General features: G+C 36.6%; 1 protein-coding gene across 2 annotated transcripts in view; it reads left to right on the forward strand.

Moving 5' to 3' along the window:
- Window positions 1-8,680: 8,680 nt before the first annotated feature.
- INPP4B (inositol polyphosphate-4-phosphatase type II B) overlaps window positions 8,681-27,560 on the forward strand; it is a 483,546-nt gene continuing 464,666 nt past the window's right edge. For both annotated transcript variants that reach the window (XM_044680328.1, XM_044680327.1), the window contains exons 1-2: window positions 8,681-8,771; window positions 12,641-12,685. In XM_044680328.1, coding sequence (XP_044536263.1) covers window positions 8,681-8,771; window positions 12,641-12,685 — 136 coding nt within the window. The remainder of the gene's footprint in view (window positions 8,772-12,640; window positions 12,686-27,560) is intronic.

Below are 27,560 nucleotides of genomic sequence, written 5' to 3' on the forward strand. Positions count from 1 at the left end.
CCTGGGTGGTAGGCACTATTATTATTCTTATTTTGTAAGTGAGGAAACTGAGGCATTCAGAGGTTAAGTGACATTGAAATTTGGGTTTTCTAGAGTCCAGGCCCAGCACTGTGCCATTTAGATGCCTAATTCTTTGTGTGTTGCTAATTATATTTATCATAAAAGAAAATTTTAATAGAAAAAAAGATGAGGGAGGCAATTAGGTGGCTCAATGGATAGAAATCCAGGCCTGGAGATCAATAGTCCTGGGTTCAAATCTGGCCTCAGATACTTCCTACCTGTGTGACCATGGGCCAGGCACTTAATCCCCATTGCTTTGGCTTTATTGCAGTTCTGTCTTAGAACTAATAAATAGTATTGAAGGAAGGTAAGGGTTTAAAAATAAAAACATGACCTATGCCCCTAGGTTATAACAATAACTCTGACTTCCACAGTGCTTTAAAATCTCCAAAGCACTTTCCTTACAATAATTTTGGATAAGTATCATTATCCCTATTCTACAGATGAGGAAGTTGAGGCTGGCAAGCCTAATCTATGCTCACCTGACTTGAAAGAGACAGAAACAAGATTCAGACCTTGTAATTCTAACTTAAAGTCTACTGTTCTTTCCACTATGCTAGGCTTTCTTCTTCTTCTTTTTTTTTTTTAATTAGGAAAACTGTCTATATAATGATATTCCTAAGAGTCATTTATATGTTGCAAATTCAGAACAAGATTATGAGCCTTGGTATCTTTTTTTACTGGGAGTAAAATTATTACTAGGATGAAGTGACTGGGAATTTCCTCTAGGATGCTGAAATTTCAAGGGACTGAAAGTGTCTGTACTGTTATAAAAATGACTGAACATAGTACCTAGTTGGCAAGAATGATTTGTTAAAACAGGAAATTGTTCCTGCCCACTCCTATCCCATTGCCCCAAGTTAGTGGCTCCATGGGCCACTATTCCTGCATCCTTTCCCTTGGCCCCATTCATAGCAACAGTCTGGTGAGCAGTGACCTCAGGAGGCCCTAACATCTCCATGCAAGGGGGCTTGGTGTCTCATGGTCTCTCTTCCACCCTTCTCTCAGGGTGATGTCCAAGGATCCTTCTTCCTGCTGCATTTCACCAAGAGCACTTCCTTAAACTTATCCATCTCCTTGAGACTTTTGCCAATACCTAGAAACTGCCAGCACATGCTTTGCCTCTGGGAATCCCACCTCCTTTACAATTTCCCTTAAATGATTTGGCATGTTGGAATTTCTCCAACACACTGCAATAGGAAACGTCTGATTTGGGCTTTGTCAGCTTTGAAAACCTGCTTTTAATGGAGGGACCTTAGAAACAGTCACTCTAAGACTCCCTCTCTGGATCAGGAAAAGTAAGACTATTTAGTTAACTCATTTGGATACAATAATAAAGCCAAAGGGATTTTTGAAGTCCTATTTCTTTTGAGGTTTGGATTGTATGGGTAGAGACAGGAGGAAAGGGATAGGAGACAAGACTATCACAGAATCATAGATTTAGAGGTGGAAGGATACAACTCCTCATTTTACAGATGAGGAAACGGAGGCTGAGAGAATCTGAGTGATTTGCTCAGGGTCATGCAGCTAGTAAGTCCCAGAGGAAGGTTCTTATACAAACCCAGTACTTTATCTACTGGGCCACCCAGCTATGCCCAGTCCATCCAATTAATTCCAAAAATGACATGTCTCATAGTTTATTTTTAACTTCTTCTGTTTGATGATGAGAATTCAGGACTTCTTAACTCCAAGCCTAGTACTCAGTAGACTGTACCATGCTGCCCCAACTTTAATAATTTTTTTGGTAACAACACTGAATAATTCCAACATCATAATGTGTTTGCTAGCTGTAACGACAGAGAGGACTATTTAAGTTAATATTATGACAATTGTTTTTTTTTTTCTCAAATAAGATTGTAAACACTTTTAATATTTTATTCCTCTTTGGAATAGAGTTAGGAATCAAATGAAAACTTTCTTTTTGTGGATGAAGACCTTAAAGCCAACTTGGTGAGGTTGGGGCTGTTATGAAAAATCACATGTCCATCCCTTAGAACTATAGTCCAAGGAAGAGGCAGGAAGTAGTTTGTCCTTGGGCAAGATCCTGTTTTGACTTCATTTCATAAAGCTTGTGAATCGAGTACCAAGAAGATTATATTCCTATTAAAATAGTCTCAAAAATGAAAAAAGTATCTTTTAAGTGAACAGCTCGGTGGCATAGTAGATAGAGTGCTGGATCTGAAGTCTGCAAGATTCATGTTCCTGAGTTCAAATTCAGCCTCAGACACTTGATCTTGGCCAAAAATCACTTAATCTTGTTTTTCTCAGTTTCCTCCTCTGTAAAATAAATGGGAGAAGGAAATGGCAAACCACTCCAATATCTTTGCCAAGAAAACCCCAAAAGGGGTCATGGATAGTGTAAACCCCAAATGGGGTCATAGATAATGTAAACTGCTGAACAACAACAAATCTTTCAAGTTTTATGCCAAAGAAGTCACAAAGGCCCAAAGATGGAAATGTTTCTTTATCCTGTCTTCATTTGCTATCACTCTACCACCTCCCTCTTTTCTCTTTCTTCCTCAATCTTCTGTCTCTTTATCTTAATTAGCCATGAGAAAACTTAAATATATTTTGTAATAATTTGATATAATTGAATTTTGTTTCTTATTCTTTATCTTAAGTGTGCAAGAGCTGAAACAAATTTAGTTCTAGTGCCTGGCCTAGGTGAAAGTACTTTTCTGACTGATCCAATCAGTCAGAAACCCAGAATGAACTGCTCTGTATTCCTTTTTGAATCAATCAAAGCCATTGTGTGAGAATGAGCCACCCAATGAACAATTTGTATAAAGAGGAGAAGTTCTATCAAAATTAGAGAAAAGGAAACTTGGTCTAAAGAGGGGACTGAGCTGTTTCAGAGTTTGAGGACATCAAGGAAAATTATTGATTTTAAGAGAAGAGCGCCCAGACTAAGGCAAGTCCTAAGAAAATTCCAATTCTTTCCCCCATCTCCCCTCCTAATGCCCACTATAGATGCTCATAAACACTATACTGTAACCTGCCATTTTGTTATCCAAATGTTTCCAGTAAATTGAATTTTTCCTTAACCACCAATAGGTCAAGAATTAACTATGTAAGGTTAGGTAGAAACCCAATCTCTGCCTAAGATAAAAGAGTTTTTCTCATTCGTAACTTGGATTGTTTGTTATAGAACTTAGAACTTTTCATCTAAAATAAACTCTAAAACCAGAGGACAGAACTGAGCAGAGCTTAGCTAGTCATTGTAACAGGGTATATAACATGAGCATTGATAGACTATATCATGTATGCATTTTAACTGTCTCTTTTAAAATTCCAAATCTAATTATTTATGTAATGTTTGATTCAATTTTTCTATAAATTTATGTTCCTTGACAAGAAAAAAGAAATCTCTACCCCTCATGTAAGCTAATTTGTTTCTGGCTAAATATATAGTTGCAATAGCAAAGGGAGTTCACTTAAAATCAGCCCTAATTTAAGATGATTTTTCTTTGGATCTTTTTTTTTTTCTTAGGCTTCTTTACAGTTTGTTAATTCTGCATTGACTAGATCTCATTCTTTAGATGTGTTTGGAAAAGATGGACACTGCAGGGATCTTGTATTCACTCCTCATCTACCCTACCCAGAATTTTAAGTCACAATTTTTAATGGACATGCACTCCAGAATGCCAGTTATACTTGGTGTTTTCCCCTCTTACTGGGTGTACCTTGTACAAGAGAAGAAAATGTTGGTGCAAATTTATTTCTCTGGTTTGGTAAATTCTTTTACTTATTTGTAAGATTTGCTACCCTACTGAGAAGTCACAAAATGACATCAAAACAAAGCTAGAGAATAGTTCCTTAACTTTCAGTAAATATGTCAAGTGTTGGCTTTGAGGATTTTGTTTTTTCCTGCAATTCACTGGAGTCGTGCTGTGGAGGTTCTATGAGGAAACGTTTTTTTTAAAGAATGCCAGGCAGTAACTCTTTTTTTCTTGGTTTTATGCCATTGGCTTTATGCCGTTGAATATCCTCTTCTACAGAGGAGAGATCATGTCTTTTGGAATACAGTGGTGGTTTATTGTTTCATTTCATTTGTGAAAAGAGGAGCACAGCCATTTTTACCGTTCTGCATGGTCACTGACTGCTTCTTTTGACTTCCACCTCCCCCAAAATAAACACAACACTTTGCCAAGTAGGATTCAAAATGGTATGCAACCAAGGTTATACAGAGTTTGGAGCAGGCAAAAATACTCATTTGCTACTCATTTCTTAACTGATAGTCATGTACTTATAGCAATGGTAGCTAAAAATAATGGATTTCTTTTCTTTGCCTAAAAGCAGTGAGACATTTAGGTGGCATATAGTGGATAGAGCCCTGAACCAGTATTTAGGAAGGTCTGAATTCAAATTGGCTTCGACATTTAACCATGAGTGTTCTTGGCAGGCCACTTAACCTTTCTGCCTCAGTTTCCTTGATTACAAAATGGGGGCACTAATAGCACCTATCAAGGTTATTGTGAGGGCCAAGTAAGAAATAGTGTTTGGCACATAACTGCTTAATAAATGCTTCAAAAATGTATGACAAGCTACAATTTCATGTTGCTACCACTTAGGAGACAAACAGAATGATGACATTATTTGTTTCATTCATTCATGTTTTGCTAATCTTGTCTGTCTGATCTAATCTGAACCAACCCTATCTAATAAGCATTTGTTAAACATCTACTCTTTGTAAAATACAATGACTAGAACACAGTAAGGAAAGGAAAAAAAATACTGCCCTCAAGGAACTTACTTTCTCTTGAAGATCAAAATTAATTAAAGTGATTAAACCTGGAGAGCAACATAATTGGCCTACTTTCCCACAGTTTCCTGATTGGGTGTTTTGATAGTGCTTTTAAAGGACAGTTTTTAGATAAGTACATTTTCTGAACTTTGGTCTAATATTTAGAATTTTCCTTTCAAGATCTTGCTTCCTTTAAGATTTTTCCCAAACAAAACTAAAATCTTTGTGATCATATCCTATTTTCTAATTGCAGTCTTTTAGCTCTAGAAACAACATAGCTTAGTTGGAGAGAGGGGGCAGACTTGGAGTAAGGATTCGAATTTCTAGATTTGAATCTCTTCTAAGACACTAGCTCTGTGACCCTAGGCAAGTAATTTATGCTCAGTTTTCTCATCTGTAAAATAGAGATAATAATAAAATCTAGCTCAAAGGGATACTATAAAGATCAAATCAGATAATTACATATGTAAAATGCTTTACATATCTTAGTATTATATAAGCATTAGCTGTTACCAATGCTTATTTTATTTCCTCTCCCCCCCCCCCCCAATCAACCCATATACACCTTAAAGTTAGGTACAGTCTTTTATATACTCCAAAGTTCCCATCACTGTCCAAAGAATGCAGTAAAAGCTCACAAAAACAAAAGATGTTAGAACCTGAAAGGACCTTAGAGTTAAACTAGACTGGCTGCATTAGTTTTTTTAGCTGAGAAAATAATGGCCTTCTGTCCTCTTCTAATGTCCCATATCTAACATTTTCTGACTCTAACTCCCAGGTTCTTTGGATCAGCTCAACAGTTGTATATAAAATTTAATATATATTTGTTGACTTTTCCCTCTCCCTCACCCCAACTACCTAATCAGTTCCTAACCCTTGTCACTATCTCTTGCATCAGCCCCTTTTTCTCAATTACAATGGCAACTCTCCACTTTCAGGGTTTTATCTCTTTTTATCTCTTAGAGTCTCCTCAGTCAGTCTTCCAGATTTCAAACTGTCTCCCCAGACAGTCCATCTTTCATTCCATACCTGAGTAATCTTCCTAATCCACTGCTCAGATTATGTCAGTTTTCTCTTCAGAATCCTTAGGAACTTTCTATGGACTGCTGAATAAAATATAAACTGGTCCTGACATTTGCATCTCTCTCCTATGACTCTATGCTTCCTTTTTAATGTTCACTCATATCTACATTGCAGCCAAACTGGATTATTCTGTGTTTCCTGTTCTCTTTCCTCTCTGTGCCCTTGTCCACATTATCTTCTTTGCCTGGAAAGAATTTCCCTCATTTCTCTCTGTAGTCCTTACCATTGTCCAAGGTACCTGTGTGAGCTGCTACCTGTTCCACAAAGCTTTAGGCTCATAGATCTAGACACAGAAGGAACCAGAGAGGTCAGTTAGTCCAACCCCTCATTTTATAGATGAGGAAACAGATTCAGAGATTAAGTGACTTGACCAATCTCACTCAGGTAGCGAAACCAGGATTCAAATTCCAATTCTATGACACTAGATTCCATGTTCTTTCCATTGCACATGCTAATCCCTTAAAGAAAAAGCAATCTCTCCCTCCTTATCAGCCTCTTTTCCCCCCCTTATATTTCTCTTAGTTCTGTCTATTATCTGTTGTACAAAATCTCACTTTCTTATGTTATATAATAATTTGTGTAAATGTTTTCTTCCTTTTGGACTGTAAGCTATTTGATTACAAGGCCAGTATAACATGTCTGTGTCCTTAATAACTATCACAATGTCTCATATATAGTAGATATTTAATAAACATTTGTTACTTGAAGGAATATACCAGTGAAACATTGCATCCTTGATTGTTAGATCTACCCTGGGGATCCTCTAGTTCAGTGATTCCTAAAGTAGGTGCCACCGCCCCCTGGTGGGTGCTGCAATGATCCAGGGGAGTGGTGATGGCCAAAGGTGCATTTATCTTTCCTATTAATTGTTATTAAAATTAAAAAAAATAATTTCCAGGGGGCTACGTAACATTTTTTCTGGAAAGGGGGCGGTAGGCCAAAAAAGTGTGGGAACCACTGCAATTGAGTTCCATGCAGCAAACCTTTATCAATTGCCTACTGAATACTGTGCTAGTCCAAAATTCTAATTTTCCCCATGTTGAAACTGAGGTCCAGGAAGACCCAAGGCCTTACAGATCCTCAGTATGAGAACTGGGACTCTCACACCTGTATCTTATGACTCTTTAAGTCCTACATGGCCTCCCTTAGGTTTTTGGGAGAAGGTCTCATTGTTTTCATTTCTTGCCCTTCTCAAAGGCAATAAGTGTCTAAAGTGTAAACTTAATTTCCAAACATTGTTTTTCTACTCAAGTTCATGACTTCTCTTTAGCTGCTGGAAGAACTGCCCTGTTCCCTTAGAAATGATTCCTGGGTGAACTCACAACCTATATTGATCGACAACTCGATTACATTGTTGGTTGAAGTTTTAAGTGTTTTCTGGGTTTAATTTGTCCCAAGTGAACTTAAAAAAATCATTCAAATCCACATGAAGGACTCCTTATGAAGGACGATGAGGAACGATGTTGATGATTTGTTATGATTGAAAGGTTATCAATATTGAAATTGAAGGCGGACTTTTACTCATGAAGTTAAAAGGAAAGTGGGGGCAGGAACATTTAAAGATTTTTGTTGTATTTCAATTCCACTGCTACTTTCTGTTAAAGCAACATTGATTTTTTTCCTAGTCCATTCCTGTTTATGTATACTATGCTAAATGTCAGAATGAATTCGTAACTAGAAGAGGCTCCGGTGTCACTGGATCTTAATAAAGTTTTTATCCTATACTATCCAATAATATTCAAAAACATTAGATTTTCCTTCTACTTTTATCTCCTTAGGAGTTTCAGCTTTATACATATCAATCATTTTTAAAGCACTTATTACATACCAAGGGCTGGGTATACAAAAAAGAAGCAAAAGACAGTCTTTGCTATCAAGAAGCACAATCTAATGGCTTGTAAATATAAACATACATACACGTGCATTCCCACACTCATAGATGCCATTATGCATCCAAACGCCAACATGTACACACGTATACGTAGAGGTGTGCTTATATGGGTGTGTATGTTTATGGAAAGCCTTCCTAACCCTGAAGTCTGATCATTAAACAATTAGACTGTGGAGCAGTCCCAGAGCCTGTGGTTAATAAGGAGGTCAGACACTCCCACATACAACCTGTAGGCTCCTCATGGAGGAGCTGTGTCACAGTGAATTATCTCTGCACATCGGTGAGCAGTGTTCTGGTGAGGATGGAGAAGAACCTGAGCATAAAGGACAGTTCTAATAGAAGGAATGATAGGCACACTCACCTTAGAGAATCCCACCGGTCCCTTTGTCACGCTCTTGTCTGGGGTTACTGCTAAATCGAATTCATGTTTAAGTTAGCAGCCGTGATAGCTGCCTGCTGAGCTGTAGAATCTGCGCTATAGGAAAAGGATTTCACATTTCAGTTTTGATAATTCTACTCTCTAGTTTTGCAACACGTTAATTGCTTGGGGAGCAGCTAGAGAGACTCAAAACTGCCACGTATTCTATCAGCAGCGAAAGGCACTGGATTGTGCAAAACTGTTGGGTTGCTGGGTTGGGACACTGTGAAAGAGAACACAGGCTCATAGAGAAGTTGCCATCTACAGCATCCAACCCTATGAATACCCTGCGATAAGCTTTGGAGTATCTGGTATTCTGACTTCTTGTTACTTACTATGTTTTCAGTGCAGAGCATCATTGGGGAGTCCCGCATCTGTACCCAGAACCCACAGCATTGCTAATTGGAAATACTGAGCACCTTCACTTGGGCTGTGAAACTTGGAAATTTAGAGGAATAGAAATAAATCCCCAAAACAGTTAAGCATGGAAATAAAGGAGGAAAAGACACCAGAAGAAGGGCAGCATTTTCTTCCACCAACCCCAGCAACTGAGATGGGAGAACTCCAGTTCACAAGTAAGTATACTGATTGTCCTCACTATTACTTTTGCCATTGGAATGGCTGAATTTAGTCAAAAGCAGAGTAAATAAATTCTAGTAAGTAATTTGTCTTTTTCTCATAGATACTCTTTTATTATTAGCTTAATGTCAAATTATTGAATTATTTAGCCTGTGACCATTTGTAGAGGTAGAGGACTTTTTGTTTCTCATTTTCTAGTGGAAAAAATAAGCACCAACATTTATACAATTAAGGTGGATTGGAGGTGGATTTAGTGGATGAGGTGGATTTAGCTCTCAACTGATGTACGGTGAGAACTAAAGTGATAAAATGGCTACAGGGAAAGACCAGCATCATAAAAAAAAAAAAAAAGAAAGAAAGAAAAGAAAAGAAAAAAGAAACAACCATCCCAAATCTACCACTCATCACTAAAAATCTAAATATAGGACAAAGGTCCTTTTTCTTATGACTCAAAATATTCACATTCTCTCCTGGTGATCTTCAAATTCTCCATTTTTCCTCAGGATAAAATCACCTATCCAAGAAGTTGGATGAAAAACTATCCCTCAGTTAGCCAGGGTAGGATCATCTAATAAAGTTTTTATTGCCTTCACAAAAGAGAAAAAGAAAGAAAGGAAACAAACTGATTCATACTATACCTTCTTTTTGTTTGTCTCCTAGATTAGCTCTTATTCTATCTCCTTCAAAATGTTATTGTTTTTAAGTTAGCAGATTTTTTTCTTTTCTTTTAAAAAGTCTATTCATGCCTTTTGTTTTTATAATAGACTCATTTCCCTCTATCATTGAATACTTCCTTATAATGAAGAAAAAAATGTTCAAGTAGACCTCACAGAGACTCTCCAATAGAGAGAGGTTTCATCATCAGTTATCTGAAGTTTAGATTGGTCTTTACAATTCATTGGGTTTCAACTGCTCTCTAGATGCCATTATACCAATTAATAGCTCAACTTGAAGTATATTAATGCACCTGTTTTTTGACAGCTTCAGCTGTATTGATATTTTATCATCTTTACTATTTTGGAGACACAAGATAAAACTTCAGGATGGTTGTAACTTGTTTTTCACTTGTTGGGGATTTGGAACAGAGTTCGACATGATTTCTGAGAGTTCACAAATCTGTTGAAAATTGTGATTATCCATATGAGCACTTAGATATAAAAAATATTGTTGATAAAGTTTATTTTGAGATAGTAGACAAATCTAAACAATCACACATACAAATCACTCACAGATTACAGTTCCCAAAGTAGTAAATGGAAACTAGAGTTGTAACTAGAGCTATACCCCAGGGCACTGACTTTTAAAGAGCTTTGATATTTCTTACACTCTCTCTTGCCAACTACTGACAGCTAAGATCAACACTTAGCAAGAATGATTAAAGTAGGAAGATACCAAATAGCAATAATAGCAATAGTCAACTCTTTGCCTCACTCACAGCCACGGTCACACCCCAAAGTGACTTCCTTCATGGCTTCATCCCATTCTGCCTTCCAGATAGTAGCCTCTCATGGTTCTTTGCTCCCCAAAACCTAATTAATATTTTGAGATTCTGATTTGAGGGTGTATTTTCTGGTGCTTGTACTGGGCACATTTTATACCACTTGCCCAGGGGTAGGGTGGATAAAATTGCTAATCAAGCCTCCAAACAATATAGCCTGAAACAGGAGAGTCAAATAAAGGCCAATGTGACCCTTAGTACTCCCTAGTATGCCAGAACCAGAATAGGAATAATTGGGAAACATTTCCTAAAATAAATAAAACATAGATAATATTAAATTTGTGATTTTCTAAAACAATAAATCTCCCCCAGGGATGCTTATATGTTGTTGAGTGACCCCATTTCTATTTGAATTTGACACTACTGGCCTAAAAGAACATGTATAACAGATAGTTTGCCCAATCCCAGCCTTTTACAGTTTACCATTTATTAAAAGAAAGAAAAGTCGTGTGCTTTTATCAAGTTCATGCAAATATTCTCCATTGTATTTGATCTCAGTTTGTGGCTAACGAATGTTGTCTACATAGCATAGTTACAGGTAGTGTGTACATTATTATTTTAGTTCTATTTCCTTCAAACTTTTCCTCTTTTTAAAACTCTAAAGGCAATTAATTTAAGAATATCTGAAATATGACCCTATCTGAACCTTTTGACTGCACCTGGAAGCCAGCATAAAGCACCATGGAGCTATAAATAGGGTCTGAAAGGCTTAGAGATTTGACCCAGCTTACCATCTGAGCCCCAGAATTGTTCTCTGTATTACACAACTAATTAGTATATTTTGGAGAACAGAATGTTTTTCTCATGCTTAAGATACCAGGGTCTTGGGTTATATTCTGAGTGTGTGAATTATATTATTTAAACATAGTACTGATGATTTCTATTGCCTCATAATTTGGCACTGACAAATGGATGTCAAACTACTCCGTTTACATCATCCATAGTAATGGTTGGATTCATTTTTTGTGAAAAAGAGTTGTCAGAGCTTTGAGAAGAGTTAATACAGAAGTTATAATAAGCTTTGGAAAAATTCAGGAGATTCGGAGTTCACACAAATCTACCTTGTGCTGGAATTTCTAGTTTCTTCTTGTGCATATAAGAATTTTACTGGAAATCAGCATGAAAAAAAACTAACTGCTTTAACAAAAAGCATTTGTCATTGTTGTTTTTAAATAACAGAAATGTTTCTGACCATATTTGGAGTATTAATTTCCCCATGAAGTTAAAAAAAGGGGTTATCCATGCCTGTCTTTACTTCTTTATTTTTATTTTTAATTTTTCTTAAACCTTTACCTTCCATCTTAGAATCAATAGTTTGTATTGGTTCCAAGGCAGAACATCTGTAAGTGCAAGGCAATGAGGGTTAAGTGACTTACCCAGGGTCACATAGTTAGGAAGTGTCTGAGGTCAGATTTTAACCTAGTACTTCCCATCTCTAGGCTTGGCTCTCAATCTGAGCTACCCAGCTGCCCCCATCTTTGCTTCTTTAAAGGAACGGTAACCAATCACATACATTATGGACTCTTGACATTATTTAGTTCAACTCTCATGTTTTACAATTGAAGAAATTAAGACATAGAACAAATGGCTTGCCAAGATCACATCACATAAATGATTAGTTAAATAGGTTTTTTTAACCCAGAGCTTTGGAGTCCTGATTCAATAGTACAATTTTTTTTTGTCATCCCCTGTTACCATCATGATTCTCCAAGACACATACCCCTTTAGATTTAGTTGTACAAAAGACCTTTGAGGCCATCTAGTCTGGCTTCTAATTTTATAAATAAATACAGATAAACTGAGCTCCAGAGGCTTTAAATAATTGCCATAGGTCATACAGATTATAAAGAGATGAAACCTAAATTTCAATTCAGTTTCCCTGATCTTAATTTTAGCAATATTTACATGATACTATGTACTGATTGCTTTTACCCATCAGTCTCCAAAGCTCTGGGCTTAAATCCTTTGACAGAAAAATGAAGATGAGATAGAGGAGATGTGAAATAGGAATGGAGACTTGGAATCTGAGTTAGGAAAACTTGGATTTGAATCTTGCTTTAGACTAGCCTTGCTTTAGACTAGACAACCCTGGACAAGTCCCTTCACCTCTCTTTGCCTTAGTGTCCTCATCTCTTCAAAGCATGTAGTAATAGTATTTCCCATATAGGATTTTCATGGGGATCAAAATAGATATTTATAGGAGTATTTTGTAAACCTTAAAGTACTATATAAATGTTGGTTGCTGCTGCTCCTGCTGCTGCTACTACTACTACTACTGTAGCTACTGTATAATTAAATGCATTAAAGTAGACTTAAAGCAAAGAATTTTGTTTTTTTGATGAACTTATTAACATTCTTTATTTGTAGGTATACAGAAGGGTTCAAGTGAGCCTAAGCTGGAATTTAGCCTAGGTAAGCAAACTTTTTTTTAATAGTTTAATATTTGTTTCTAATTATATCCAAAATGTCCAGCAATTTCTATTACTTTGAATAGTTTGTTTAAAGTAGATGGGATAATTAAATAAAATTTTCCAAATTAAAAAAAATAAATAAAGTAAATGGGAATATTTTATTCACTCTGTATATCATTGTTTGGGGACGTTATTGGGTATGTTCCTTTAGACCAGGGGTTGGCAACCTTTTTGGCCGTGAGAGCCATAAACGCCACATTTTTTAAGATGTAATTTCGTGAGAGGCGTACAGTGCTCACAGTGCCCCTCCTGTAACAGTGCCTGAAAAAAAAATTGACTTTATGGCTCCTGCAGAAAGAGCCATATCTGGCCCTCAAAAGAGCTCTGCTTTAGACTTTGGGCTAGAGGATGGGCTACTGTTTTGTTCAAATATCCTGTCTCTTTTTCCCTTCTACTTCCCCTCTCTCATCTAGACCTTGAGTGTGAGACTGAAGGAGTATTTCACATGATTTAGTCTTGGCTATAGAATTTCAATGAGGGTCCAGGCTGGAATATGCAAGGATTTTACTGGATTATGCAAAGATCATAAATATTTTTCAACTCAATTACATTTGTTAAAGATTTATTAATTTAATTGTGCTAAGCACTGGGGATAGAGGGAGTTCCTGCCTTTAAGGACCTTAAAATCTAATGAAGAGAAGACACACAAAAGGAAGATGAAAAGTAGGGATATAGGAGGAATCTAGGGGACATCTTTTTTGGAGTGGCAGTCAAGCAGAGGTGTGATTCAAGAAGGAATTTACCAGGAAGTTTATGAACCCTCTGTATGGGAAGGCTGTGGGAGCAATTTATTGCTCCACCCTCAAGCCTCTAATCAGAGAGGGGAAGGAAACTGAGGTTGAGTTGGAAAGGTATGGAGTATCCAAAACTGAGTCATTCTTCGTGGTGATGAGATTTTAGATGATCATGGTGGAGAGCGGGCATAGAATGGAAGCCAAGTTGAGCTGAGAGTGGTGGCGTCTGCATTTTTTACTCTAAAATTTTTCTACAGAAATGTAAATACAACTTAACCACCTTTATATTTATTCTCCATTGGAACTACATATAATATGCCTCAAGTGAAGAAAACGGGCAGGGCTTAAATTGAGATTTGTTTTCTCTCCATGGTTCTGAATCAAAAGAGGATTTCTTAGAATAATGAGGGAGCCTTGCTGGGGTAATAATCATTTACTGAGTTTTAGTGAAATGCTTAAAAAATTTTTTTTTCCTATTTGAGCTTCATAACAGCCTTATGAGGCAAACAGGGTGCTAGACCTGGAGTCAGGAAGATCTGAGTTCAAATTCTGCCTCAGAATTTGCCTCAGCTGTCAACTTTGGGCAAGTCATTTAGCTGGTTTGTTTCAGTGTCATCATCATAATATTTTGTTATTATTCCCACAATAAAGGAATGTTGTGAGCATCAAATAGGATATTTGTCACGTGATTTGCAAACTTTAAATCACTACTTGTTATATTTTAAAAATGAGAAAACTAAGGTTTTGAGAAGTTTTTCCTTTTTTACATCAATATTTGCAAGTGGAAGTTCACTTAAGATTCCAAGAACATTAAGTTTCCTAGAGCCACTGACCTAGAAATATCACTGCCTGATTGATATACTGTGATTGCTGAGGAAATTGGCCCTGGAATCTTTAAGGTTTTCTACTTTTGAACCCAGAAGATATCTTTATCTGGGAAGGCATTCTTTCCATATGTCTATACTTAAGATTCTTAGTTCTTATAATTTCTTAGAAGGCTAAGTAAACTTTCAAATGAGATGACTACTCAATTTTTCAAAATTTTACTATATAATTTAAACCTACTTGTACTAATATGTGTATATTATTATATAATAGACTAATATCTTTAAACTATTTTACTTATAAAAATTCATAATGTTGACACTTCTATTTTTCCTATGTTGTAGAGGAAGATAAAGGGGGGGGGGGGATGAGTTTTTAGGCCATCACATTTTTTATAATTAAAGCTTTAAGTTTTGAAAAATATACTAAAATTGCTATATCCTCGGTAAAATATTAGAACCTGGTCTAATCCCTCAGGAATATATTAAGAGCCTGCTATGTTCAAAGGCACTCCAATGGATATTCAGAATTGAAATACAAAAGAGAAAGCAGTTCCTGACCTCAAAACCTCCCATTCTCCTTGGGGGTTGGAATAATTTGACTACTCCTGTGACCTTGGACAGAAAGATCACTGATTGATCTGGAAGTCAAAAGACAAGATTCTGGTACTGGCTTTGTTACCAGCAAGCTTTGAGACCTAGGACAGATTAATTTTCTGAACCTCAGTTTCCTCACTTGTAAAATGAAAGTGTTAGGACTAGATTATCTCAAAGATCCCTAGCAGTTTTAGTATCCCAGGATTTCTAAATCATGATAAAAGTTCCATGGGACACATTGATAAATATGCACCCATTTTGTGTTGACTATTCCGGTTACATCTACTGTTTTCATGTGTTCAGATATTTTCAAATCATTAGATATTATGGAAGAGATTCTTTTTTGTCTTGTTTTGTTTTTCAACCTTTACCTTCGGTCTTAGAGTTACTACTGTGATTTGACTCCAAGGCAGAAGAACTGTAAGTGCTAGGCAAAGTACCTTGCCCAAGGCCATATTATAGCTAGGAAGTATCAGGGGCCATATTTGAACCCGGGCCCTCCTGTCTCCAGGACTGGCTCTTAATCCATTGAGCCACCTAGTTGTCCCAGAAGTGATTCTGTTAACCCATATCATATTGTTTATTTCAGTGGCTGAGCTTAGTGATAGTCATTTGAGCAATCTAATTACCTAAGTTTAGTCTTGATAACCCAAGATAAGTATAGATTAAAAAATGAGCCCCATTGTTATGTATGTATTTGGCACCTGGCTTTATTTAAATTATTTCCCCCATGTGACAAACACCTGTGCATCCTAATTTCATTTTTGTTTTTAATTATTTGTGATAAACCATACTGAACATTAAAACAACAAATTCAACTTGCTTTGCTATAATGTTTGCAATTAAATAAATGAGATGCTTTCCATAAAATATCATAACTTATATTTCATCCTCTCTAAGTTTCTGTCAAGATAATTTTTCTGTTCATTCCCATACAATTTTCTTCATGATATAGTTGTAGCTACAGTCTACACTGTTCTTGGAAAGAACAACCAACACAAAACAGTCAAATATGAATGTTGTGAAATTGCTAAGAAGAAGCATGGTTTCCCCATCTGTTTTCTTTCCAGAGAAGAAATATGAAGAGATATCCCTATCCCACTCCTTTGCAGAGATGGGATGTAACGCAATGTATTTTCAGATTTTCTGATATAGTGATCAGTTTTTTTTTAAATTGATTCTTCATTTTTTTCTTTAAAAATACCATTTGTTGTCTGGGATGGATCTGTGGGAGGGGTAAGGAAGAGATACAAGAATTATTGATGATATGGAAATAAACATTTGGGAAAAATTATTTATTTTAAACCCTTACCTTCTGTCTTAAAATTGATACTATATATTGGTTCAAAAGCAGAAGAGTAGTAAAGGCTAGGCAATGGGGGTTAGGTGATTTCTCCAGGGTCGCACAGCTAGGAAGTGTTTTAAGGCCAGATTTGAACCTAGCTCTAGTCCTAGATCTCAATCCACTGAGTCACCTTTGCCTAATTTTTTTTTTAATTTACTCATTCTTTTCCCCTTCAAACTCCGCCTTTGTTCATAAAGGTTTTTTTTCCTCATATTTCCTTATATTCTGTACATTTGATAATCTTAACTGCGTTATGCTAATACTTCCTTTGTGTTTACTGATGGCACTTTCATTTGCCCACTGAAAGAAATAATTAAAAAGCACAAGATAACACAGATGTTGTTTGTGGCTGAATATGGTTGTACAGCATTCACAGTTCAGGGAAGGTGGTCGTTTAATAAGGGTACCCATGTTTTCAAAAGTTGTACAAGGTTCTATCTGGGAAAGTGTGATAGAGAAGGGCTCTCTGAAAAATTTATTTCTAGAATTCAGTTGCTCCATTTCAAGAGCATTTTACCCCATGCTACTGCTTTTCCTATGTTATCATTTTTCTTTTTTTTAAACTCTTACCTTCCATCTTAGAGTCAATACAGTGTATTGGCTCCAAGGCAGAAGAGTGGTAAGGGCTAGGCAATGGGGGTTAAGTGACTTGCCCAGGGTCACACAGCCAGGGACTGTCTGAGGCCAGATTTGAACCTAGGACCTCCCATCTCTGGGCCTGGCTCTCAATCCACTGAGCTACCCAGCTGCCCCCTCCTATGTTATCTTGAGAGTATAGACAGACATGGTTTAATGGACACAGTGATGATTTTGGACTCTGGATACCCTGAGTTCATATCTTCCCTCAGACACTTAGCAGTGGTGCCTTTCTGGGCAAGTCACTTAAAATGCTCCATCCTTCAGTTTCCTTATTAGTAAAATAGATCAAATGAGATAATATGTGGAAAATGCTTAACAAATCTTTAAAGTTCTATATAAATGTTACTGCTACTACCACTACCACCACCACCACCCTTACCACTATCTCTCTGAAATTAATAGAGCTTTTTTGAGAAAGTATTCAGCAAATATGGCTGGTGGTTCTTTTGTCCTTTCTTTCTGTGATTTGACTTAAAATTTTGTCTAAGCAAATTTTTATGTTGTACAACTGCAGCAGCCTTATTTTGTGCTCACACTAGGAGGATCTAGGTACACGTGTAATGGTTCTTACATTTCAAAGACACATTATTTCACTTGGATGGGCACATGTTCCCTGGGGCGAGAGCACCACCCCTTTCTACCTAAATAGATGACTTTCAGTCCAATCCAATCAATCAATCAGCAAGCATTTTATAGCACCTATTATGTGCCAGATACTGTGGTAGGCACTGGGGATACAGAGACAAAAATCAGTCATTACCTGCCAGGAACTTTGTGTCAAGTTGTATTTATTTAGTACCTACAATGTAGCTGGCATTGTGCTATATTGTTCCCTGCTTCAATTTGATCCAGTTTGGGGAAGCCTTTGTGATGAGGCTTTTCAAACTCAGACTAGTTTTTGAATGACTGAGATACAGTCCATTCCTGGGGCTGTGCTCAATATCTTTTCAATTTGATAGGATTTGTCAAAATTTAGGTTTGACTGGATTAACCTCTGAGAACCCAAAGTCATCTCCCTGCAGGAATGAGGCATCAGGATACTTGACTATGTTTTAGGTTCTTGATTGATAGACTGACTTGGGAGGGGTAGTTAAATCCCTTTACACATGGTTATCCTAAACCTGGCTTTAAAAAGATTTGTTGTTATTCAGTTGTGTCTAACACTTTGTTTTACCCTATCTGGGGTTCTCTTGGCAGAGATTCTAGAGTTGTTTGTCATTTCCTTCTCCAGTTCATTTTATAGATGAGGAAATGGAAGCAAACAGGGTTAAGTGAGTTTTCCAGGATCACTCAGCTAGTTAGTGCCCAAGACCAGATTTGAACTCACAAAGATGAGACTTCCTGAGTTCAGGGCCACACTGGATCCTCTGTGCCACCTAGCTGTCCCTAAAAAAAAAAAAATGTTGAGGTTTCTTCATTTGATAGATAAAGAACTGAAAATTAGAGGAGTCAAGCAGCTTCTCCAGGAACATACAGAGACCAGGACTGGAACTCGGGTTTCTAGATTCCCGCCTATCATTCTTCCTATCACATCAGGCTGCCTTGTGAAAGTTTTAAGTTTAAATTTCTATAAAGGGAGTGCATGCTAAGCAAATTCTTTTTCTTTTTCTTTTTTTTAAATAACCCTTGCCTTCTATCTTGGAGTCCAATACTGTGTATTGGCTCCAAGGCAGAAGAGTGGTAAGGGTGGGCAATGGAGGGTCAAGTGACTTGCCCAAGGACACATGGCTGGGAAGTGTCTGAGGCCAGATTTGAACCTAGGACCTCTTGTTTCTAGGCTTGGCTCTCAATCCACTGAGCTACCCAGCTTCCCCATGCTAAGCAATTTTTTAGTATTTTATTAGTATTTATTAGTATCTTAGATTTGTTTATACCAACATAGAGGTTAGTTTAGAGCAGAAAGGTGATATAGTAGGTAGAGACTTGGGCCTAAAGTCAGGAAGACCTCAAATCTAGCCTCAGATATTTACTAGCTGGGTGACCTGGTAAGTCACTCAGTTTCTTAACCTCTAAAATGGGATAATAATAGAACCTACCTCATATTTTTTGATGATCAAATGAGATATTATAAAATGCTTAGCATTGTGCCTAGCACATAATAGGAATTATTATAAGTGTTAGCTATTGTTATTATTTTATGTTACATATAAGAGGCAATTAATTATTGAATTATTGTTTATATGGACTGAGCATCATATGATTTGTTAAGTCAAAGGAGATAAGTTGATCTATATCATCACTGTCAGAAATAAGAATTAATCAACATCCCCTCAAAAGGACATCTGTTTAGCAGGTAATATAAGATACATTAGACTGTCCTCATTAGTATAGTAGTGAGTATTCCCACCTGTTATGTGGGAGACAGGGGACTGTCCCCAATGGAGAGTTGCATTTTACACTGGAGGCAGCTAGGTGGCTCAGTGGATTGAGATCCAGACTTTGAGATGGGAGGTCCCGAGTTCAAAATTGTCTTTAGATACTTCTTAGCTCTGTGACCTGGGCAAGTCACTTAGCCCCCATTGCATATCCCTTACTGCTCTTCTGCCTTGGAACTGATACAAGAATCAATACAAGAGTTTAAAAAAAATAAAAGGTACATTAGACCTAAACTGTATTACCTTTCCACACTCAACCTTTATTGTTCCATTTCCTAGTTACCATTAAGCACAATCAGCTGGATGCTGCCTACCACATCCCCATTCCCCTGCAGATATTCCAGAACTCTTTGAAGAATCCTCTTCCTCTTTCCTCTGCCTTAGTATCTTTGGCTTTTCCATCTTCCATGAACTAAACCTGTTTTGCTATAATATAGCGACACTGGTAGAATATTAGTATTAAAAAGATAGGCTTTGCTTTCCCAAGAAGCCTGGGCTAACCAAAGAATTTATTTTTCTAAATTTCCCAAAAGCAAACTCACCTACTTTTCTCTTCATTTTTAACCTTGAATCTAACTTGTTCTTCTATACTGCCTGTCCCAGATATGTCCCTTCTACTGATAGGTAAGCTCTATATTTCCTCCAAATGCATACTATAATTTGGGCAATAGACGTTTTTAATCACTTGGCCTTTTCTGTGTGGATGTTGAGGTTAAGCTGCTTTGAGGAATTACAGATCTTTTCCAGGAGGCTCTGCAATGTTTTGGAGTTGATAGAGTCAGTACAATGTCATCCACAAATAAGAGAATTTGTAAGGCTTCATCATAGGCAGAGAAACCTTTTTTCAAATATACTATGTGCTGCCTTTCCTTCAACCTAGTGGCAAATTCTTCTGATGAGCTTACATCTGCATGCTTTGTGCCTTGCCTGGTATTTATGATCAGAGAACAAAGTGTCTTTGAATAGAGTGATTTTTATCTTTCAAGAAGTCTTGAATGATTTTGACATGGATGGAAGAACTTAGTTGAAAAGGAGATGTTTTGCCTTAGCAGAATGAATTTTATTTTTTAATAATCAGCAAACAAGCACAGTGGGACTTGTTCTCTACATTTTTCAGTTAATGTAAATGGTAGAGATGTGATCAGTTGTTGAATATTATTGTCAAACCAGCTTGTTCCCTACTGAAACCATTATCAAGGATGTCCTTGTTTTATATATAAATAACTTTCAGAAAGATTTTGCATAAATGGGACAGTAGTGTACATACTGATGGTTTTGATATATTTTTTTAATTACATGAGGTCTTTTTTTAATGTTTTATTTCTTACCCTTCTCTTATTTATCAATGTAATAAATTACATAAGTAATATAATGGTACATATCAATATATAATTTCCCTCAAAGTTGTGCTTCCTCTAGCACAGATTTCCTATAAACAAAACTGGCTCATCCAAGCTGCTCTTGTTGTCTTGGTTCCCATCAGGGTAATTCCCCTCCTCCTAAAGACACATCAAAGATGGCTATGTTGATTGGTCCAGTTGTCCTTCTTGGAGAAGAAAAAATTAGTTAAAATAATTTTAATGAATATTTTTAATTTTCCTTCCATTAAGATGTCCTTCTGTTTTTGTTCTTAAATCATTGGGTTAAGTTTGCTTAGTTGGATGTCTTATTAAGCTTTCTATAAAATAGTTTTGCCATTCATGGTTTCTCTTTTTATGAGATATTACACATAATTATTCATTATCCTTATTCATAAGATCTTACAAATAAGTTCCTCTAAATAAGCTATTCTAATTGGTGTTGGTGTCACTTCTGTTGTCCTCAGAGTCTTACTCCTCTGACTCACTGGATTTTCAAAGCCTATAAGCTCTGGCAGTCTCTTCTGTGCTGGTAGGGCTTTGCATTTTGTCCCAATAATAGATCCTTTTGGATCACAAATCTAGCTAAGTGCTATGAAGCTCATCGCCACTATGGTAGCCAGCTGATAATGAATTTATTAGCCATAATGTGACTAAAAATATGGTCAGGAGATATAGAAAAATGCAAAAATGAGACCAATCCTTTGTGATTCCCTTTAGCTTTTGAGAATATGTTTGTTCCCATCTAACATCCATCAATTATTTTCTTAGAGTGGCAGAATGGCTAGAGAAAGCAGAGAGGGTGCTAAGAATAAGTCTTTTGGACCATCCTTAAACTTTAATTGGATTCTTGGAACTCTAAATGTGAGATCCCTGTTCGTTGACCAGTTAGTGGACATATTGCTGGAAGAACTGAGTCATTTCAGTCTTGACATCTTTGTTATAAATCAAACCAGAAAAAAAAAGAATGAAGTTGCATTTAAGTCAAAGGATGGCTTTTTAGGAGAGGCAAAGAAAGAAGTTGGTGGCAATTCTATCCTACAATCAAAGGCAAAAAAAAAAAAAAAAAAAAAAAAAATGATTCCTTCAGTATGTGGTCTTCTAACTCGAAGTATTTGCAAAAGACCATGATAAAAGAGTCAGCTATGTTTATCAATGGATAGAGAGCCAAGCCTGGAGTCAGGAGGACCTGGGTTCAAATGTGGCTTCAGACATGCCCTAGCTGTGTGACCCTGGGCAAGTCACTTAACTCCAATTGCCTAGTCCTTACTACTTTTCTGCCATAGAACTGATAACAACTTAGTATCAGAAGGTAAGGGTTTAGAAAAAAAAAAGTAACGATAAAAATTATTGCAATTTGTGTGAAAATATTGGTTGTTGAAGTTAAATGTGGTAGATATCAATTTATTACAAACCTGATAAAAACTTTATAATTAAATCTATTTACATTCTGAGACCTGATGACTTTATTTCAAAGGGGGAAAAATTAAAAAAAAAAAAAAGAGGCATTACTTTTTCACATTTTTAATGGAGGAGTTGAAAATCTTGACCGTTTGCTTTCCTGAATAGAGACTATATGGGTGAGTGGTTCAGAAAGAGAAGAGGAGAGAGGCCATGGAGAAGCCTCATTTGTATATAAAAGTATTCTTCTGTAAAAGACAAGTGGATAATAAATAAACATTCACTGAGCACCTACTATGTGCCAGATACTGCAGATTCATCAAAAGGCTAAAGATAGTTCCTGCCCTGAATGAACTCATAATATAAGGAGAGATAACAAGCAAAAAAATATGTGCAAAGATGCTATATTCAAGGAAAACAGGAAATAACAGAGGGAAGGCACTAGAATTAAAAGAGATTAGGAAAGGCTTTCTGCAGAAGGGGGGAATTTAGCTGACACGTGAAGGAAGTCAAGAAAACTAGGAGGCAGAGATGAGAAGAGAAAGCAATTCAGGTATAGGGAACAGAAAAATGACAACAACAACAATAAAACCCAGGGCCAAGAGATGGAGGATCATGTTCCTTCATGCATCAGTGAGCAGGCTAGTGTCACCAGACACTGAGGTGTGTAGGAACTGGGGTGTAAAATGTAAGAAGTATTGAAAAGTAGAGGTAGAGTGAGATTATGAAGGACTTTGAATGCCTAAGAGAAAATCTTGTATTTGATCTTGAGGGAAGAGGAAGCCAGTGAAGTTTGTTGAGTAGAACAGTATGGTCAAACCAGCAAATGACATCACCAAAACCTAACTAGATTACATTTTAACAGACAAGAAAAGTCAGTTGTTGTTGTTGTTGTTGTTGATCTAGGAGTTATCATTGAATCAGTCGGCTTGCTTGCTTCCAGTAAGAACTTCTCAGAGTTAAGATGTAGATTACAAAAGAGCAGGAAGAATATCTAAAAAAAATATACAATTTAAACGGCTCAACCTTGAGATTTTTCAACAAGTAATTGATAATGAGAAATGAGAAATAGACAACAGTCACTTTATAAACTTGCAGAAAGTCTTAGACCAAGCTTAGCTGTATAGATTCAAAGTGATGACTGTACCTTGGCTTATTAAGATGTTTATTTTAATGTGAGGTGTTTTTTTTTGGTCTGTGATCTTCCTTATTTTTTTGTCATTCAACCATAACTAGAATAATTTTTCCTCTCATTTCTTTTTCTTTGCCTTTTTGCTTATCAGATTTCTCCATTTCAATGTCTAATAATTGAGAAATGAAGCATTTCTAACTTTTGCAGCATCTGTTGCCATTTAGGGGAAAATGATGAACCAGAACTACTTTGTTAAATAGTTTTACTTTGGGAAATCAAATACCACGTAGGTTGTGAGATAGGGATGTCTCATGACATCTTCTCCTGAATGTTTGATATTCATCCATGCAAACTTTTCATCCTGCATTTGGCATGCTCATCAACCCAGTGTGTCTGGTGAGAAATGTTAAGCAGAGTGAGAATGAACTCAGTGAAGTTAGGGTCAGGAGACACAGGACTTGTGGATAAACAGGAAAAGGGTTTTTTTTGGTGTTATACTCACTGATGAAAGAGACCAGTGTGAGCAAGCTGGGCAGAGGCATGAACTAGGTCAAATAGATCTGCATGGTAAATTAGCTGATGTGCCATTTTTACTAAAAATTTGGCACAAATTCCATCCTACCAAGTCCCCTTCTCTGCTTTTTTCATCACAGCTTTTGAAGAATCAGCTGTTCTTTGAGATACTTTTGTAATGCTGCACCACTGTGGATTAATTCTGCTGTATTCTTTCAAAATTTTAAAATGGGCTCAGTTGTTTAAATTTTCAGTGAATAGATGGTCAATAAATTATTAGTATATTGGATATTGGTTCTAAGAATCTGAAAGCCTGATTTTGGTGTGATTCAGTTTAAACCATAGAAGTGACATTATATTCATATTTTAACCTAGATGTAATGCGATCTTTTGACTATGTTGTGTACGTGTAGTTTACATATTTTTGTAAAAATACACATTTTTGGAGATGAAGAATAGGGGAATTTGTTTTACTCAGCTCTTGTATTTGTTATAAGAGTTTCTTTTTGGCAGGAAAAAAGTACTTGATAATTAAAAAAAATAAATTTAATTTAAAACATCAACACCATCTTGCCCTTTTACAATGATCTGTTTAGTGAATTCCTATTCTTTATTAATTCATTTGTTTCTATTTTTATACATGATCATATGTTTTTTTCTTATATATTCTGGACCTTTTCCTTATATTCTTATACAATTCATTGCCCTTCAGATATTTCTGGCCTCAACTTATTTATCACATCCTGTTGTTCTAGCTTATATATTTCTATTTATTGTCAGTCAGTCATTTTCCAGGTTATTACAACATCAGCATTGTGAAAATCACATTTGTATCACAGATAAATCAGCAGCTGGTCATCCACCAGGACAGAACCATTAGGCATGCTGACAATGACCAAGATACTGATTTATCTATAGCAAAAATTAAAGAAGTGTTAAGATAGTGGTTTAAGTTATAACTCAGAATGTTTGCAACTGGAGTAAGTAGTCAAAAATGCCTCCAGAACAAGATTCATGGAATTCTCCTTCACACGTTGGTGGGGATGTCACTGTAGACTGGTGAGTGGATAGCATTATAGGCTGGAAGAAAGTTTGCTAGACTATATGGCCAACCTCATGGAGCTTTCCAGTTTAACTAATCATGCAAACTAGATGGCAATCTCTGTTTTTTACAATGCTCTTAGGGTATGTGTTTCTTTTTTTTTAAGGGAAACACCTATCCTCCTTAAAAATGTTCTGATTGAGTTTGGGTAATTATTTTCACCCAAGTAATAGCAGACATTGTTTAGTCTTTGTATTTTTTGTTGTTGTTGTTTTTTTATTTTTTTAAAAAACCCTTAACTTCTGTGTATTGGCTCTTAGGTGGAAGATTGGTAAGAGTGGGCAAAGGGGGTCAAGTGACTTGCCCAGAGCCACACAGCTGGGAAGTGTCTGCGGCAGGATTTGAACCTAGGACCTCCCATCTCTAGGCCTGACTCTCAATTCACTGAGCCACCCAGCTGCCCTAGTCTTTATTTTTTGATGGGAGAAGATAACCAAGTGTATGATATTAAAGTCACTTCCTCCCTTTCTGATTAGCCTCCTTATCTGGAAAAGAGGGGCTACATTCTGAGTGAGGAAGATAAACAGGTTTGACTCAGGTCAGGACTCAGATGAGAGACCACCTGGGAATATTGGTTACTATAAGCTTTTGTTTGTTTGTTTGTTTGTTTAAAGATAGCATAGTATAAGGAATAGTGCATTGGACTCAAGAATCAGGAAGACTTGAGTTTGAATCTTGCCTCATACATTTTATGTGTGGCATTGATTAAGTCACTTATTCTCTCCCCTGCCCCTGGTTTCCTCATTTGGAAAATGAGAGTTGGACTTGATGACCTTTAAAGTGCCTTCTAATACTAAATCCATGATCCTTGGATTCTATTTCCTTTGAGTTAAATGATCCCTAAGGGTGAAAGGAACACCAAACTAGTAGTTAGAAGACTTGGTCTTAAAGCTCAGCTCTCACACACACCAGCTTTATTGAATCAGAAGCACTTTCTCATAATCAAGAAAGATAGAGAAAGTGGAATCTCCTGTTCTTAACTTTCATTCAGTTGTGTGGTGGTAACGATGTGGTTTGGTAAAGATAGGAATTTGTCTCTTCCTTTTTCATATTTTCCTCAAGGACCCCCTTGATAGATGTATACATCATAGAAAATGTGGGTCACATAATTTATACATACATAGAATTTAGATCACATTATAGATAAGAAAGGCTGCATGTTCTTTCATTTGCTTTTTTAGGGGTTGCTGATATTTTCTTTTGTTAGTTTCCCTCCTTTGAGGTACTTAATAAAATGAGTTTTCTATTCTTTCAAGATTGTACTATTTCCAGTCTGGATTTTTTCACCATATAAATTATCTGGCCTGGTTATTTCATCTTCCTAATTACCATCTCTTTTTCAAAGAGCACACCAGAGATATAGGTATTTGAGATCACTGTGGTGGTTTTGTCATCAATTTTGATGCAAGTAGACCTTTATAGAAATGTGGACAAATCTGTTTTTTTCCAGCCAATCTCGACTAGGAAAACTTTTGTGATTATATAGCCTAAATCAGTGATTCCCAAAGTGGGCGCTACCGCCCCCAGTGGGTGCTGCAGCGATCCAGGAGGAGCGGTGATGGCTACAGGTGCATTTATCTTTCCTATTAATTGCTATTAAAATTTAAAACAAAAATTTAATTTCCAGGGGGTTAAGTAATATTTTTTTCTGGAAAGAGGGTGGTAGGCCAAAAAAGTTTGGGAACCACTGGCTTAGATAATTATCATGTCAGTACTGTAGCTTTTAAGAACTTAGTGTCATCTCCATGTCACAATAAGGTGTTGGAATAAGAATCTAGGGACAAATATAACACAAATAGATATAATACTACTTAGAACATGACAGGTGAATTAGAAGGAATAAGAGATATAAGAATAGACAAAGAAGCAATCACATCTAGAAGTTGGCAATGAGTAAATCTTCAAGGAGGAGGTGGCATTTGAACTGAATCTTCAAGATTGGGAAGGATGCCAACAGGAAGAAATGTGTATTGGAAGGAAGATATTCAGGAGTGGTGGATGGAAATGAAGATAGATGCTAAAATATAGTATGAGGCAAGCTTATAATATGGTAAATAAGCCAGCTAGGCTGGAATGGGGAGTATTTGAAGAAGAAAAATGTTAGGAAAGATTGAGAGGGAAGGTTGGGTCCAGATTATGTAGGGCAGTGGAAAGTCTAAATTTTCCTCAAAAGAATGTAAGCTCTCTGAGGCTAGCATCTGCTTTGTTACTGTCTTTGTATTCTTAGTAACTATTACAATGCCTAAAACAGGATTATAGAGTTAGAAGTGGAAAGCTAACTGATTCTTTAAATCGAACACTCTCATTTAGCATTTCATGATAGGAGAGAGGCTTAATAAATGCCTGGAAAAGTGAAATGAGAACAATAATTAGAACAAAAGTGGAAATTTGTGAGTGGACCCCACTGGTATTGCCACGATGTAAGGACAAAGTAAGGTGTTCACTGGGTTGGGATGACTCTCTGGGATCTTTTGGAAGGATGTTGATGAGAGTCATTCAGGAATGAGCAGGCATGGAATGGTTGCAATCTTTATTAAAGGAGGGAATTCTCAGATGCACGAGAGAGAATATAGATGCAATTGAAGAGTACTGAGTTGCAATGCAATATGTTATGATAATGAGAATAGCTCTCATTTCTATAAATCTTTTAAGATCTGCTAAACACTTTACAAATATTAACTCACAACAATGTTGGCAGGTAGGTGCTGTTATTATTTCTATATGATGAAGCACACAGATGTTATGATTTCTTCAGATGAGGAAACCAAGGCAGTCAGAGGTTAAGTAACTTGCCCA

The sequence above is a fragment of the Gracilinanus agilis genome, chromosome 6 (assembly GCF_016433145.1).
Source record: "Gracilinanus agilis isolate LMUSP501 chromosome 6, AgileGrace, whole genome shotgun sequence".
Classification (NCBI taxonomy): domain Eukaryota; kingdom Metazoa; phylum Chordata; class Mammalia; order Didelphimorphia; family Didelphidae; genus Gracilinanus; species Gracilinanus agilis.